Source organism: Grammomys surdaster, unplaced genomic scaffold (genome assembly GCF_004785775.1).
Source record: "Grammomys surdaster isolate TR1022 unplaced genomic scaffold, NIH_TR_1.0 63, whole genome shotgun sequence".
In the NCBI taxonomy this organism is placed as follows: Eukaryota; Metazoa; Chordata; class Mammalia; order Rodentia; family Muridae; genus Grammomys; species Grammomys surdaster.
Genome location: NW_021604565.1, coordinates 21,382,517 through 21,397,642, shown reverse-complemented (window position 1 = coordinate 21,397,642; position 15,126 = coordinate 21,382,517). Strand labels below are relative to the sequence as shown.

The 15,126-nt window shown below is 38.8% G+C and overlaps 1 protein-coding gene across 1 annotated transcript; it reads left to right on the top strand.

Annotated features, from left to right (window-relative positions):
• The first annotated feature begins 1,168 nt into the window (after positions 1-1,168).
• Positions 1,169-9,652, top strand: Kcnv1 (potassium voltage-gated channel modifier subfamily V member 1). Its single transcript, XM_028767986.1, has 3 exons — positions 1,169-1,933; positions 2,728-3,257; positions 6,428-9,652. The coding sequence occupies exons 1-3, from the start codon at positions 1,464-1,466 to the stop codon at positions 6,937-6,939; spliced, it is 1,512 nt and encodes a 503-aa protein (XP_028623819.1). The 5' UTR covers positions 1,169-1,463; the 3' UTR covers positions 6,940-9,652.
• Positions 9,653-15,126: the final 5,474 nt, after the last annotated feature.

Here is a 15,126-nt window from a genome sequence, read left to right as displayed (position 1 = left end):
GAAGCTGGCGGGCCACTTAGGGCTGCTTGTTCCAGAGGAGTGCTGGGCAAGGGTGGGGGCGTAGCTTGCCACAGAATCCTGAAGCCAGGCCTGGAGCCAAGATGCATAGAGGCAGGGTGAGGCAGCAAACGCTGGCTAAGATCTGTGCTGTGAGCAGTTTCTGGCTAAGAGCTACACTGTGAGCAGTTTCTGTTCTTGACTAGTGAAGTCAGAATTCTCACTTTTAGACGAGAAGGATTAAAGAATATTCCATTATCTGTATCTGCTGCCCTGACTGAACAACACCCAGGTGTGCCTGAAGTTGCAGGTGAGTCACTGACCTTCCTTCCCACCCCACCACCCCTGTGTCCAACAAGCAGACTGGAGACAAAGCTCTAAGAGGGCACTAGGCACTCTGCTAAGCTCCCCTGATCTCCTGAATTTAGCTTCTTCTTTAACCGTGGGGTCGCTGTTATTTAAACTCTTGCCTCAGCCCACGCTTGTTCTATTCCTTGTCTTTTTGTCTTTCTCTTTCTCTTCCTCCTAAAGCTAGTGCTCCCCTTTTTGTTGGAGAATGTGCCCAGAATGCCTCTTCTGAGGAAATTTAGGAAATGTGCAGTGTCTCGTGGGCACCTGGTGTGCTTAACTCCCCTAGTTCTTAGTGAGCCCACTGAAACTTCACCTAAAAGAATTGTTTCTCAACTAGGAGCTGGAAACCTGAGGGAGTAGAAAAGTTAACATGAATGACAGATGGGAACCAGAGAGACGTGGGAAGAGATCTTGAGTCTGGTACCCCAGACATCCTTTCCCATGTGTTCACAGCCCTAGAGAACATCACGGAGTGAATACCTTACAATAGACAAGAGAAGGCTATAAATCCTAAAGTTAAGACTCATCCTGCAATCGCCACCTGTTTCTGAACTTTTAGTTCCCCTTTCTTGCACCTGACAAGTCCTCTCTCTCTGCTTGTGCCCTCCAGATCTTCCCATTCCCTCTCTTGCCCAATTCTGCCACCCAAAGCCGGCATATCTTAAATACACACACACGCGCACACGCACACACACACACACACACACACACACACACACACACACACAGTGTAGGCTGGGGAGAGGGTGTTTGGGGATTCTGAGTTACAAAGTTGAAAAAAAGCTCTACCTATACCTAGGAGGGGCCACCAGGACAGGCTGTGTGTCCCGGGCTGTTCCCTGCCTGGAGGACACACCACTGCTTGAGGGTTCCCTCTGCGCGCGACCACTCCTGCGCTCCCAGCCTCCTCGCTCTACCGCGCACTCGCAGCTCCCTAGCGACACCAGTCATCAAGCTGGTGGAGAGAGTAGGGGTGCGCAAGTGGGAGGCTTCTCCCTCGGGAACCTGGGAGATCCCTGCCGCCAGCAGGGGCCGTGACACCGCCCGCGCGGGGACCCACGCTTCGATCCAGCGTCTTCTCAACTTCGCAGTGCCTTCAGGCCAAGGCGGTCGGGATGGATCTGTCACCCCGCAACCGGCCGCTGCTGGACTCATCGTCGCTGGACAGCGGCTCTCTGACCTCACTGGACTCCAGTGTCTTCTGCAGCGAGGGCGAAGGGGAACCCTTGGCCCTGGGGGATTGCTTTACGGTCAACGTGGGCGGCAGTCGCTTCGTGCTCTCTCAGCAAGCTCTGTCCTGCTTCCCGCACACGCGCCTGGGCAAGCTGGCCGTGGTGGTGGCATCCTACCGCCGTCTGGGTGCCCTGGCTGCCGCCCCCAGCCCTCTGGAGCTTTGCGATGATGCCAATCCTGTGGACAATGAGTACTTCTTCGACCGCAGCTCTCAGGCGTTCCGCTATGTCCTGCACTACTATCGCACCGGCCGCCTGCACGTAATGGAGCAGCTCTGCGCGCTCTCCTTTCTTCAGGAGATCCAGTACTGGGGCATCGATGAACTCAGCATCGACTCCTGCTGTAGGGACAGGTACCAGCAGGGGCGCGGCAGTTGGGCGGGAAGGGAGGAGAGGGTGGTAGGAAAGCACAGGCAAAGACTCCAAGGCTTTGTCTAAGCTTGTCTACTCCAGCCCTGCGAATAGATGTGTCTACATCTTGGCTTTAAGATAAATCAATCCTAAAGTCAACTTGCGCATTGAACTTTAGAACAACAACAACAACAAAAACTTCTTGCTCCATTTCTCCCAGGGAGTAATACTGAGATTTCTTGGGAAAGTTCAGACGGTCAGACTTGCAGTAAACATCTGATCATTTAATAGATGAGTCAGAAAAGCTATGCCCACAAAGATACATAGGAATGAAAGGTTTTGGTTTATTATCATTTATCAAATCAAGGCTTTAACTGTGAAAAGCTTGTAAGGTCTTGGAGGATAGTTGATTGCCTAGGTGATAATTATAGGATCTGATTGATAGTAACTTACTGCTCTCCTGTCATTCCTACTGTTCCTTCATGTATTTTTCTTTTATACACGCAAACGTTCCAGGTGAAAAATACAGGTTCTAGCCACCAGAAAATAAGTCACGAAAAATTCACTGATCTAAAGTTGCCTGCTAATGTATTTACATAAAATTCTACTAGGAAAAAGTGTCGTTTTAAAAGTCATAAGTGGGAAATATGTCAGGGACCACCATGGGCAAATATAAATATATAGTTTTATATTTTGTTCATATGTGTGTGACCTCTCTGTCAAATTTAATTCTCTTGTACGTGTGTGTGTATGTGTGTGTGTTTAAAATTAATCACAAAGTTGTCTTCCCTGAAAGATACTTCAGAAGAAAGGAGCTGAGTGAAACTCTTGACTTTAAGAAGGACACAGATGACCAGGAAAGTCAACATGAGAGTGAACAGGACTTCTCACAAGGGCCTTGCCCCACTGTCCGACAAAAGCTCTGGGATATTCTGGAGAAACCTGGGTCTTCCACAGCAGCCCGGATCTTTGGAGTAATCTCCATCATTTTTGTGGCAGTGTCAATTGTCAACATGGCCCTGATGTCAGCTGAGCTAAGCTGGCTCAACCTCCAGCTGCTGGAGATCTTGGAGTATGTGTGCATCAGCTGGTTCACTGGAGAGTTCATTCTGCGCTTCCTGTGTGTGAAAGACAGGTGCCACTTCCTGAGGAAGGTTCCAAACATCATAGACCTCCTTGCCATCTTGCCCTTCTACATAACTCTTCTGGTGGAAAGCCTGAGTGGCAGCCATACCACACAAGAGCTGGAAAACGTGGGCCGTCTGGTCCAGGTTTTGAGGCTCCTCAGAGCTCTGCGCATGCTAAAGCTGGGAAGGCATTCTACAGGTATTCTTATTTCACTGGTGCCTTTTAATTTCTATTTAAATTAAGTTTTAGATATATTGTCATGGCACCACCTTCTATTCTTATCCATCCTTCATCTCCTATAAAATGCTAGAAATAAAAATTTTCAAGATGCTGTCATAAGCATAGATTTCTCTCTCTCTCTCTCTCTCTCTCTCTCTCTCTCTCACACACACACACACACACACACAGACAGACACACACACTTTCTGTCTACAAGACAATGTGAACAGAACAATTTGATGATATTTAAATTCAGTACTAGAACTCAGTATTATATATGTGAGACATTCTTCTCAAATGTCATACATAAAACATACATAAATAATACATAAATTATATAATATAATAGGGCTATAATCTATTTTTACCTTCCATTTCCAAGAAATATTTGAGATGTGTGGTCTATAAGAATGTGTATACACACACACACACACACACACACACACATTCTTGACTGGAGAGAAGAGTCATAGCAGAAGAGGGATGGCCAGGTGTTGATGGCCTTCCACTAGTTTTGGATGAATAAATAAAATTACTTTGTGTTGAAAGAAAGATATGTCAGTAATTAATGTCTTATTTAGTATTTTAGAGTTATCTTAAATTTTCAAAACTTTGAAAAATCAAATGAGCATTCTCTACAAAAAATTAATACACAATATACAAACACACACAAACACATACACACATACACACACAACTAACCTGTCCTTGAAAGCTATAGCCAATACCAATGGAAATCAAATAAAGCAATTAAAAATAATTCTTTTATTCTGAATGTAATGGTGTTCAGTAGTAAGTTTTGTGACTATTGAATATTTCAGGGTTATCAATGTTAGAAATTAAAGAAAATGAGAATATATCCACAAATTTGTTGAAATATAAATTCTTGACTTCAGGTTGGATTTTACTTTCTGGACCATGCACTTTAATAGATATGCAAATATTTTTGAGTTAGGTCATTTGGGAGTCCATATGTCTTTTGAGAAACACTGGAGTAGCATGCATAATAGTATAACACAAACACATGTGTACACATACAAATAGGTTTACAGAGTACTACTCCCATGAATGTCCACAAAGAAATATATGAATGACTACTGTAAAAATGATGGTAGCTATGTCTCCTTATTAACACAGGGAGAAATTAACCTGAATTTTATTTTAAATCTCTATAATTAAAACTTACCCTACGGAATTCTAATCATGTATTTTCTTAGCTAGTCTTACATGCCAAGGATGTGATAATGGGGTTTCCAAGAACTTTTATAAGTAACACTGTTTGTTTCCTGACACAGATAATGGGATGCTTTCTTTGAGTATTTATAAACTCTTCACAGGATTCAATTTATAAACCACTGAGAGCTACATTTTTCCAAACGAAAGGAAAAGGGAAATAATAGTAATCTCCATGGTGTCACCTCTTCAAAAGTTTTCTTAGTTCTAAAGCAAGTAGTGTCTTAACAAAGGTTCACTATATTTAAAGTATATGACAAGTATATGAATATTTAATAGATTTATGTCAGGTATAAGATTTACAAAATATAGCCACAGATATCATAAGTCCCCATATATTTGGAACTTTTGTTGAAAGACATTACATAATTATGCTTAGGATTCCTGACAGTCTTGGTATAAATCCTGGCTTTGTACCTCTGTACTAGATATATTAGCCCTGTGAATAGCAAACTCCTCCTCTGTAAAATGGCTGAGGAGTGTCTTTAAATGAAACCAGTTTTGTAAACACTCTACTTCTCATCATATTGTAACAATTACTTACTGTCAATTTATTTCTAAACTGTCATTCCATATAGACACATCGAAGACAGTTCTTTACAAGGTAGTACAAAGTTATTCTGAAAGATATATTTTAGAACTTAAATTTCAAAGTCAAGATGCACTGTTCTTTACAAATATATGATACTGAAGCTAAATTATCTTAATATCTGAAGAGATAACTTGAAAATAAGTAGACTATAGATATTATTCTAATAGATTTCAAATAATCCCTAAGTAAGGGCGAATAGGAAATAAAAAAGATTCTAAAAAGTATTGATGTAGGCTTTCAGGGCAGTTTCTTTGTGCAATCATGTTGGTATGACTTCAAACCACAAACTCTTGGAAGCATTCCTCTAACCTTGGGAAAGATATTTCACTGGTTATTTAAGTCCTGTTTTATAGTAGATTTTTGTTTCTTTTCTTGGCACCTAGGCTTTCTATAGTTGGTACTGGCATCCATAACCTGTGTCTCCTCAGAGTTGGTCAATTTCTCACGTTCCTCCATTTCCATCCCTTTTGGCAATGAAAGATTATTTTGTAAGATTATCTTCTTACAGGAAAGCAAAAATATCATATGATCAAGGGTGATAAGAATTAGAAACTCAATTGGTTTTCTGGGAATTCCAAAACCTTCATTTACACTGGTAAGAATATGTTCTGGATATACATCTGAAGCAAGTGTTGTCACTGGTTCCTAACTCATTCCTGCTTTTTGACTTCATTGCCATGAAATACAACCTTCCTCAGGCTTTCAGCCAATGAAGCATCTGATTGTATTAAGTGTTGCTATGAGTAATAAAATAAGACATAGAGGTGAGCAGATCTCTAAGTTCAAGGCCAGTCTGGCCTACAGAGTGAGTTACAGGACAGCCAGGCTATGCAAAGAAATCTTGTCTCAAAAAAAATCAAACAAAAAAGAAAAAAGATAGTAAAGGAAGGCAAAAATTATATGAGAACATCATCAAAATGCTGTTATGCAGAAAGAGCTTAAATGATACTCTGAAAAGCAAGTTTGATCAAGTGAGCCCTCCACATACATCCCTGCAAAGGACTTTCAGCACATGAAGTGATAAACTCATGTAAGACAGCCTCTACCTTCCTTTCAGTCTCATTTTCACATTAAAAAGACAGAAATAGCATGAACTCAATGATTATAAAGGTAAATGAATCAGTGTACTTACAGATGTCTTTATCTTTCTAAACCTGTCTCTACCAACAAGACTATATGCTTTCTTGTAGCATATATAGTTCCCTAGAACATTGCTCATCATATTAGTTATGCAGAACATGCATGTGGGTGGATTGGAGGGAGGGAGAGGGGAAGGAGAGAAGCAGAAAGATGTTTATGCCTGACAGTACCTCTTCTCTTGCAGGATTGCGCTCACTTGGGATGACAATCACTCAGTGCTATGAAGAAGTTGGCCTACTGCTCCTGTTTCTATCTGTAGGGATTTCCATATTTTCAACAATAGAATACTTTGCAGAGCAAAGCATTCCTGATACAACCTTCACAAGTGTTCCTTGTGCATGGTGGTGGGCCACAACATCCATGACTACAGTAGGATATGGGGACATTAGACCAGACACCACCACAGGCAAAATTGTGGCCTTCATGTGTATTCTATCTGGAATCCTGGTCTTGGCTCTGCCTATTGCCATTATTAATGATCGATTCTCTGCTTGCTACTTCACCTTGAAACTCAAGGAAGCAGCAGTGAGACAGCGTGAAGCTCTCAAGAAGCTTACCAAGAATATAGCCACTGACTCATACATTAGTGTTAACTTGAGGGATGTCTATGCCCGGAGCATCATGGAGATGCTTCGATTAAAGGGCAGGGAGAGAGCAAGTACTAGAAGCAGTGGTGGAGATGATTTCTGGTTTTAAGTTTACCTTCAACTTATTTACAAAAGCTATGTACATTTGACAGGAATGATGAAGCCTTGCTGCTATGGGTATCTGTATATTGATGACTTTCTTGAGCACTTATCTTCTTTCTGATGTATTGATTTCCTAGAATATTTACCATCTCCTGTAGCAACTATTGATTATTTTGACACACATGTCTTCAACATAGCCAATTAAACAACCAAAATCAATTGGGAAAGGAAACACATATCTGAATTTTCAAATATCAATTAATATAATTTCATACATCAATGTTTAACGATTCATGTGTCATTATTCTTGGGCTTTCAGAAGTACTTCATTTTCTGTTTTTAATGGATGTTGAACTGCACAGTCCAGAGGAGGAGAAATGAGTGAACATTTAAAAACACACTGAAGATATATTTGCCATTTAAAGATATTCTCTAAATAAATTACTTCTTTCTCTATCAATTAAAGCCATTAAGAATAAAAATAAGCTTTGCAATCAAACACTTAAGCTTAGAACCTACAGTGAGTGCCTCATCTTCCATCAAATACAAGTCACTGGGTTCAATTGACCAAGCTCTGCCCTTCATGTGTTCAGTTGTAAGAGGAAGCCTCAAACTGCAGAAGAGTACAGTAGGTGAGGCTTCAAGTGCCTAGATAACTTCAACATCACAGCTGAGTGTGATGTGTGAAGAAGAACGCAGCATAGCTCTCTAGGAAAATTAAATGATTTATAAAACATCTCATTATGGATGAATTATTTAAGCTATGCTTTCAGAATCATGAATATGTAAAACAGAAGTAGTAAAGATCCTAAATTTATTCATCAGAAAGATTAGATAGTCTTTATATGAGTGGAAATATGTTGGATGACATCATTAGATGATCTTGAAGATCTTTTTATTTGTTAAAAAAAATATTGTGAGAAGCTTTCTGACTGTTGAGGTCAATAACAAATGTTCAGATGTCGCAGGCACTTCTTTGGTATTTGGTAATACTACAATGCCTAGACATTGTGTCATATAATTAAATCCAAAAGTTTTAAAGCTAAGAAACAGCCCTGGTTCTAAATATTATAGTAAGCAATATTTTCAAAAGCTTAACAAAGGATTCCTTTATTGCCTACTTTCTTGATGTTTGCAATAAAGCTACTAAAAGAGTAAATAAAATTGATTCTGTGATAGAAATCTTGCTCTTCCTATTTATAAAACAAATATACAAGGAATGCATATGAATACATGCAGAATAACTGCAATATCAAAACTTCACTGAGAATAGAATTAGGGTTAAACACTTAGAAGATATCATAGCTGATATAGATGATAATAAGCATTGAATAATAGTTTCCTGGGTGGCAATGCAAGGTCCAAATCTGGTTTAGCACATGGAAAGCTAAACCAGAAGTCACACAAACCTGTGACCAATTCTACTGTATAGCACATTCTAGGTCAGTTTGATCTGAAGAGGAAGTTCAAGGACAACTCAAGGAATGGTAAGACCCTGTCTCAAAAAGAAAAAAGATAATCCTTTGTCTTAATATATGACTTGATAATTTATAGTGTGCTATTTAATGTGTGCCTACATATTTAACCAATTGTATTTAAGGCATCTTACTATATTACAAACCACCAAGCAAGCAAGAAAGGTGCCAATCATTTGTAAGGTGCCATGGATTCTAAGTAGATTCTTAATTTAGATATATAAAATTGCAATATTTACCACAAAAGCAAGGTAATACCTCCTGTTTTCTGATGTGCGTGCTTAAAATCTGATCAAATTTCTATAGCATGAGGGTTTTTAAATATAATTTTTCTATTTTTCTTTTATTGTGAATCAAGATTTACATAATGTATTCTGTTTAGTGGTTTCACTTCTCTAAACTCCTATGAGATCCTCCCCATCTCCCCTCCCATCAAAATCCACACCTTTTCTGTATCTCCCTTAGAATACATAGACATCTTAATAATGATAATAATGATAACAATAATGATAATAATAATATAAAATAAAATTTAGAACAACAAATAAACATAAGGGGGGGAAAGCAAGGGAAACACATATAGAAGAAGAGGCACACACACTTGCACACATAGGAATCCAGTAAAAACACAAAAACAGAAACCATGATAGATACACAAAGGACTTTTAAGGTTACAATAAATAAAAATAAAAACCTTGACAAAACATAAAGTGACAAAGAACCTCAAAAGATGTCATTAAGTTTGTTTTGTCTTGTCTATGTACTGCTCATCATTGGGTTTGTACTCCTAGTGAGGCACGAAAGGAGAGAACTGAGTTTTCATTCGTGAGTAGTTATAAACTGGAGATAACTTCTGGGTTAGGGATGGGGGTTGTGTTAAGTTCTCCTCTTGATTCTGGGACCCTATCTGGTGCAGAACCAAGCAAGCTCTATGTACACTGCCACAGTCTCTATGAGTTCATTTGTGCATCGGTTCTACTGTGCTTAGAGGATCTTGGCCCCTCTATACTCTCTGGTTCTTACAAATCTCTCTGACTCATTTTCATAGGAATTCCTAAGTCTGGAGGGGAAGGATATGATGGAGATAATCCATTTAGAACTGAGTACATCAAAGTCTCTTGCACTCTGAACATTGTCTGGCTGTTGGTCTTTGTGTTTGTTCCAATCTACTACAAGAGGGAATTTCTCTGATGATGACTTAACAAGGCACAAAACTGTGAATATGGTAATATGTCATTAGCAGTCATTTTTGCTATATTCTTTAAGTAGAATGGTAGTATTTGGTATTCCCCTTAGGTCTCTGGGCTATTGGTCTCTGGTTCGAGACTACCAAGTAGTGTTGGAGGTGGGTTACATCTCATGGAGTAGGTCTTAATTCAAATCAGATATGGTTGGTATGGTGGTTTGAATAAAAGTGGACCCCATAGAACCATAGAGAGTTGCACTATTAGGAGGTATGGCCTTGTTGAAGTAAATGTAGCCTTGTCATAGAAAGTATGTCACTGGAGATAGGCTTTGGTATCTCAAAAGCTTAAGCCAGGTCTATCGGCTCACTATCTCTTCCTGCTACTTGTGGATCAAGATGTATAACTCTCAACTACCTCTCCAGCACCATGTCTGCCTGCATGCCACCATGTTTTCCTCATGATGATAATGGACCAAACCTTTGAACTGTAAGCCAGATCTAATTAATTGTTTCCCTTTATAAGAGTTGCCATGGTTATGATGTCTCTTCACAGCAATAAAAACCATAAGACAGTTGGTTACTTCCACAAGATTTGTGCCACTATTGCACTAGCACTTCTGAAGATATTGTAGCTCAGTTGGTGCTTACATTTCTCCTTTGGCTGTGCCCAAGTACCTTCCAGTAGTATACATACTAGTCCATAGTGGTGAAGTCAATAGGTAGAGACCAGCTTGACTTCTCTGAGTTCAGTGAATTGCATAGTTGTTGTCTTTAACTCTAAGGCCTTATTCCCAGGTTATGGAGCACAGCCAAAAACTTTGGTAATAGACTAGGTTGTTGGAGGTTCCCGGGGCCCCTTCAGCCAACACCTAGATTAGATGTAATACATTCCTGGCATCATTTGGTGATGTGAAACTTCCAATTAGAGCTCCTTCCCTCTCATCATTTGATCTTCCCAATTCCTGCACCACCCAATCCATCCACAACTGTCTATTCTATTTTTTTATTCTTAGGCAAATCCATACCTATTCCCTAGTCCCTTATTTATACCGCTTTTTTAATTCAACAAATAATTACTTAAAACACTATAATCATTGGATATCAGAGATCATTTGATAATCAAAACCAGTCCAGTTCTCTGGTATTAATATCCTTTCCATGATGAATGGGAAAGATAGATGACAAATATGATATATTAGGAGATCAAAAGTCACCTAAATCTACACAATCACTATATGGCAAAGTCAGGGAAACATTACATCTACCTGACTCTGAAAATAATTACCCTAAAATCACATTGCTGGTTTTCCCTATGCACTCACTCTGCCTTAAGAGAAACATTCGTAGATGTGGGATTGTGTTCTCAAGAATAGTCATGGGAGAACTTGCACCTTTTATAGCACAAATATAAATTGTCCTTAGAACAATCAATACTTAAGGCTTTACTATAAAACCTATACGTATATGTGAATGTATACATGTACTTCTATTGCCACAGACCATCCTAAAATATTTCTACAAGTATGGTTTGTTAACTATATAGATTTTGTCAAGATCTAGACATTTGCAAAAACATTTAAAATTTTTAAATTCTTTAAAATTCAATTGCTTAGGTGAACTTGTTATTTTCAAGAAACAGCGACATAGCAGAGCAGATAAAAACATCTGCTGCCCAAGACCAATGACTGAGATGAATACTTGGGGATCCTGGTAATGTGAAGAAAGAACTGACCTTCAAAGGTTGTATTCTTACATTCATGTATTCTCCTGTGTTATGTTTGTGTCCCCAACACGAGCACACACACATATACACATACACACATACACACACACACACACACACAAACACATACAGACACACACACTCACACACACACTAAGTAAAATGTAACAAAAATTTTCTAATGCATTCCATAAAATGTTTGAATATTTTTAAAGGCAAATATACTCACTACCAGGAGTCACATCATATTCCTGTTTTGTTGTTTCTCTCATATATGTATATGTATAAAACTCAAGACATGGCCCATTGATCAATTTAATGCTTAATAATTGTAAGTAGTATGTAGAATGCACAATGAAGTTCAATGAGATCAAAATCTTTGTTCTGAAAAAGTGTTACTTTTATTATAATCTTGTGACTCACTCTTACATAAATATGTAAGCTAATCCAAACTGTCTAAACAAAACACTATCTTTGGGTACATTTGTTTCACTAACATAAAAATTCTGTTCCTTGGAAAAAAATCAGGCATCAATTTCCATTTTATCAGTCCTTCAATTTTAGCCCAAGAATGGGTTGAAAACTGCTGTGTTCCAATGACTTGTTCAATGACAGTCCTTTACAAAGGACCTCCTATCAGCTCTGTAAGTCATGATGATATATGTAAGAAAAATTTATAAGGAGAAAATTATCAATAAACCCCATATACAATTGTTTAATGGAATAATTTAAGAGTAATAGAATAACCTGGATGCTGACAATTCCCTTTCCTAACTTCGCATATTTTATAGTCAGTTCTTTATTCTCTCCTTTGCCTCCACTGACCTGCTTTCTGACATTCTATCAGGGCTGTCCCATCCCAACTCAATCCAATCCGAAGCCTAGCTTTATCCTTTCCTGTAGAGTAAGTCATAGCTATAGAAGACAGCAATGCTGCTGGCTGCTCCTCTTTACTTTCATGTCAGCATCCCCATTTGGATCCTTGGGTTTCTGGGAAATCAAACTGCACTCCCTGTGCCCATTCACACTGAAAATAAGTGGAACCTGCTAACACCTCCCTTTGATTCTTCTTTCCTTGATAAAATTGAATCATTGAGGAGACATTCTACAAGAACCAGCACCACACTTAGTCACCCACCTCCATCTGTTCTTCTTATTTCTTTCTATTACAAGAGTCAACCTGCCCATCTCACTTCTCCCTCCAGTTCTAGGGATTTCCTCAGAAACTCTTTCCCCCCTTCCCACAAGATTATTACTTCTCCCTTCTTCCCATGGAAATCCTGCCAGCATAAAATGAGTTTTAGTGTTCCCATTTTTAAAACAGCAAAAGAAATAATATGAGTAAATAACCTCTCTGGATAATTCATGATCTAAAATGCACCTAATTTTCTGTTCCCCTTTGTGAAAAAAAATTCCTTGGCAGCAGTTACTACATTGAATCTTTCCATTTTCATAGTGTTTTTTTTTCTTTCTTTCTTAAAAATCCACTCATTAGTCTCCTGCTAGTACATCACCTGCAGAAGCAGTGTTCCTATAATCAGCAATGATCCGTTCACTAACAACTTCATACATCAGTGTTCAGGTTCCATATTGCTCTACCAGCAGCATCACACAGGTTAATTATAGACACTTCCTTGAAACACTTCCTTCACTTGACCCATATCCCAGCCTCTTAATTTACCCTTTCTTGCTGCTCACCATCTCTTCTTGCTGAGATGGTCCATTATAGCCAAATTCTTTTTATTTTTAAGTTTTTACTTGACAAGACAAATTAGTTTGTGATGTAAATATCACTGACACTTAGTCAACTTGTAAGTATCAATGATAAAACTAGACTCGTTCTTCTACTGCCTATATGAATTCAGCAGATATTTAATAAATACCTCACAAATAGCATGTCAGATGTACAGCTGTTAACATTTCCTCAAAACATTTAAGTTATAGTCTTCTAAGAATGTGATAAAGGCAAATAGCTATTAATATATTTACTATGTTCAAGGTATTCATTGTGAAAGTGACCATGTGAACAACCAAATGACAGAAAGTTGAGAAGACTCTTCAGATCACAAAGCAGACCTGGCAGGCTAGGGAAAAGAGAAAAGAATGCTATGAAAGACCTTTTTTCAGTGTTACAACTCCCTTTATTTGGGAGGGGTAACAAGGACTATATAAACCTTGGGGAGTGGATAGAGTTTTCAAGATGAGAGTACATTATTGGCTAGTACCAAGGCACTGGGTATGAAAGACTTTTTAAGACATTGCAGTCACATTAATGACAAAGTCTTCATCCATGGTAGCTACTGAGTTTTGTCCCAACTCTTAGAAAAATAGGACTGCATTGTCTCTGAACAAAATTGACAGCTCACCTAAGCTATCAATCATACTCTGTCTACCCCAAAAGAGGAGGTCCAAGCAGTGTGTTTTCATTGCATCATAGTCAGTAAACTCCTGTGGCTCACCAGCTTTTCTGAAGGCAGGCTCAATCTCAACTTCTTCATGAAAGGAATGAGCCTCTCTAAGGAGTAGCTTAGGGAAAGAAATAGATGGAATGAACCAAGCCCTCAATGCTGTTGCCCTCTTAACAACTAATCATCATCCCCTCCCTCTCCCACTACTTTATAGCATCCAATCATAGCCCATAATTTTCCCAGGATAATTTCCTGTTACGTTGTATTTGCAGTAAAGCTCAGTGATTGGGCCGTAGAAGACATGGGTGGAGCTAAAAGTGGGGAGCAGAGAAAGAAGAGAAGAAAGAGAGCTAGCAACCATGGAGAAAGAAGGATGGTCAAAAGCAGTCCTGGGTAACAATTTATATCTAAAAGTTACATACTGAGTAGCAAGTCTAATTGTGTGAGCATCTTGTTAATTGAGCATTTCCAAATATATAAATCCATTGGACAATCTTTAAGTTTTAAGAGTCTTCATTCTACCCTGTACCGCGAGAATGGCAGGTATTATCTGAGGTTCAGCCGAGCTTTGTGTGGGGACAGTGTGGTGGATTGGTAAAGGCAGCTGCCATGCTGGCATCTTGTGGGTGCCAGGGCCAGTGCTTCTAGCTAGCAAGAGCTGTGGTCTGAGTGAGAACAGCGGGGACATAGCAGCTGCCAAGGAACAAGCGGGACCTGTCGCCATTTCCTAAATATCTCACATTTCATATCATTTCCCTCTCTACACCTGACATCCTAAAGGAATGATATAGAAAATTTTAGTCATCTTCTGGTATGCCTGTACAATTCTTTTTGCCACATCCCTCAAAACACTTTTTAAAGTTATTGTGTTCTGAGGCACATAGTCTTTAGTTATTGTGTACAGTACTACTACTTTCATTTGTTATACAAGAGAATGGCTTTACAAGGGGGAATTTTTAAAACATTCTAAATCCTATTTTCTTCTTTTCTGAACTATTCACACCACACTCAGCATGACACTGATTTAATGGGTAATTTTAGTAACCCAGTGTCTCAAAACTCCTTTCATGTTGCCTATCAACTTTTGTAAGGCCACTGACTTAAATAAATATATTTAGCTTTGAAGAATACAATGCATCTAAATCTGAAGAAACAGAGGCAGTAATTAACTTTACAATTTCTTTTTTGTCTTCCACAGTTCAAAGGGTACTCCAAATTATGTGAAATTTTATTTCACCTTTTAAAAACAGCTTATAATTTAAGAGGTTTATTATGAAAAGGAAAACAATGAGAATATATATATATATATATGTGTGTGTGTGTGTGTGTGTGTGTGTGTGTGTGTGTGCGCGTGTGTGTGTGTGTTCTATTGCAAAAAGTATATCAAAAGAAATAATAATTG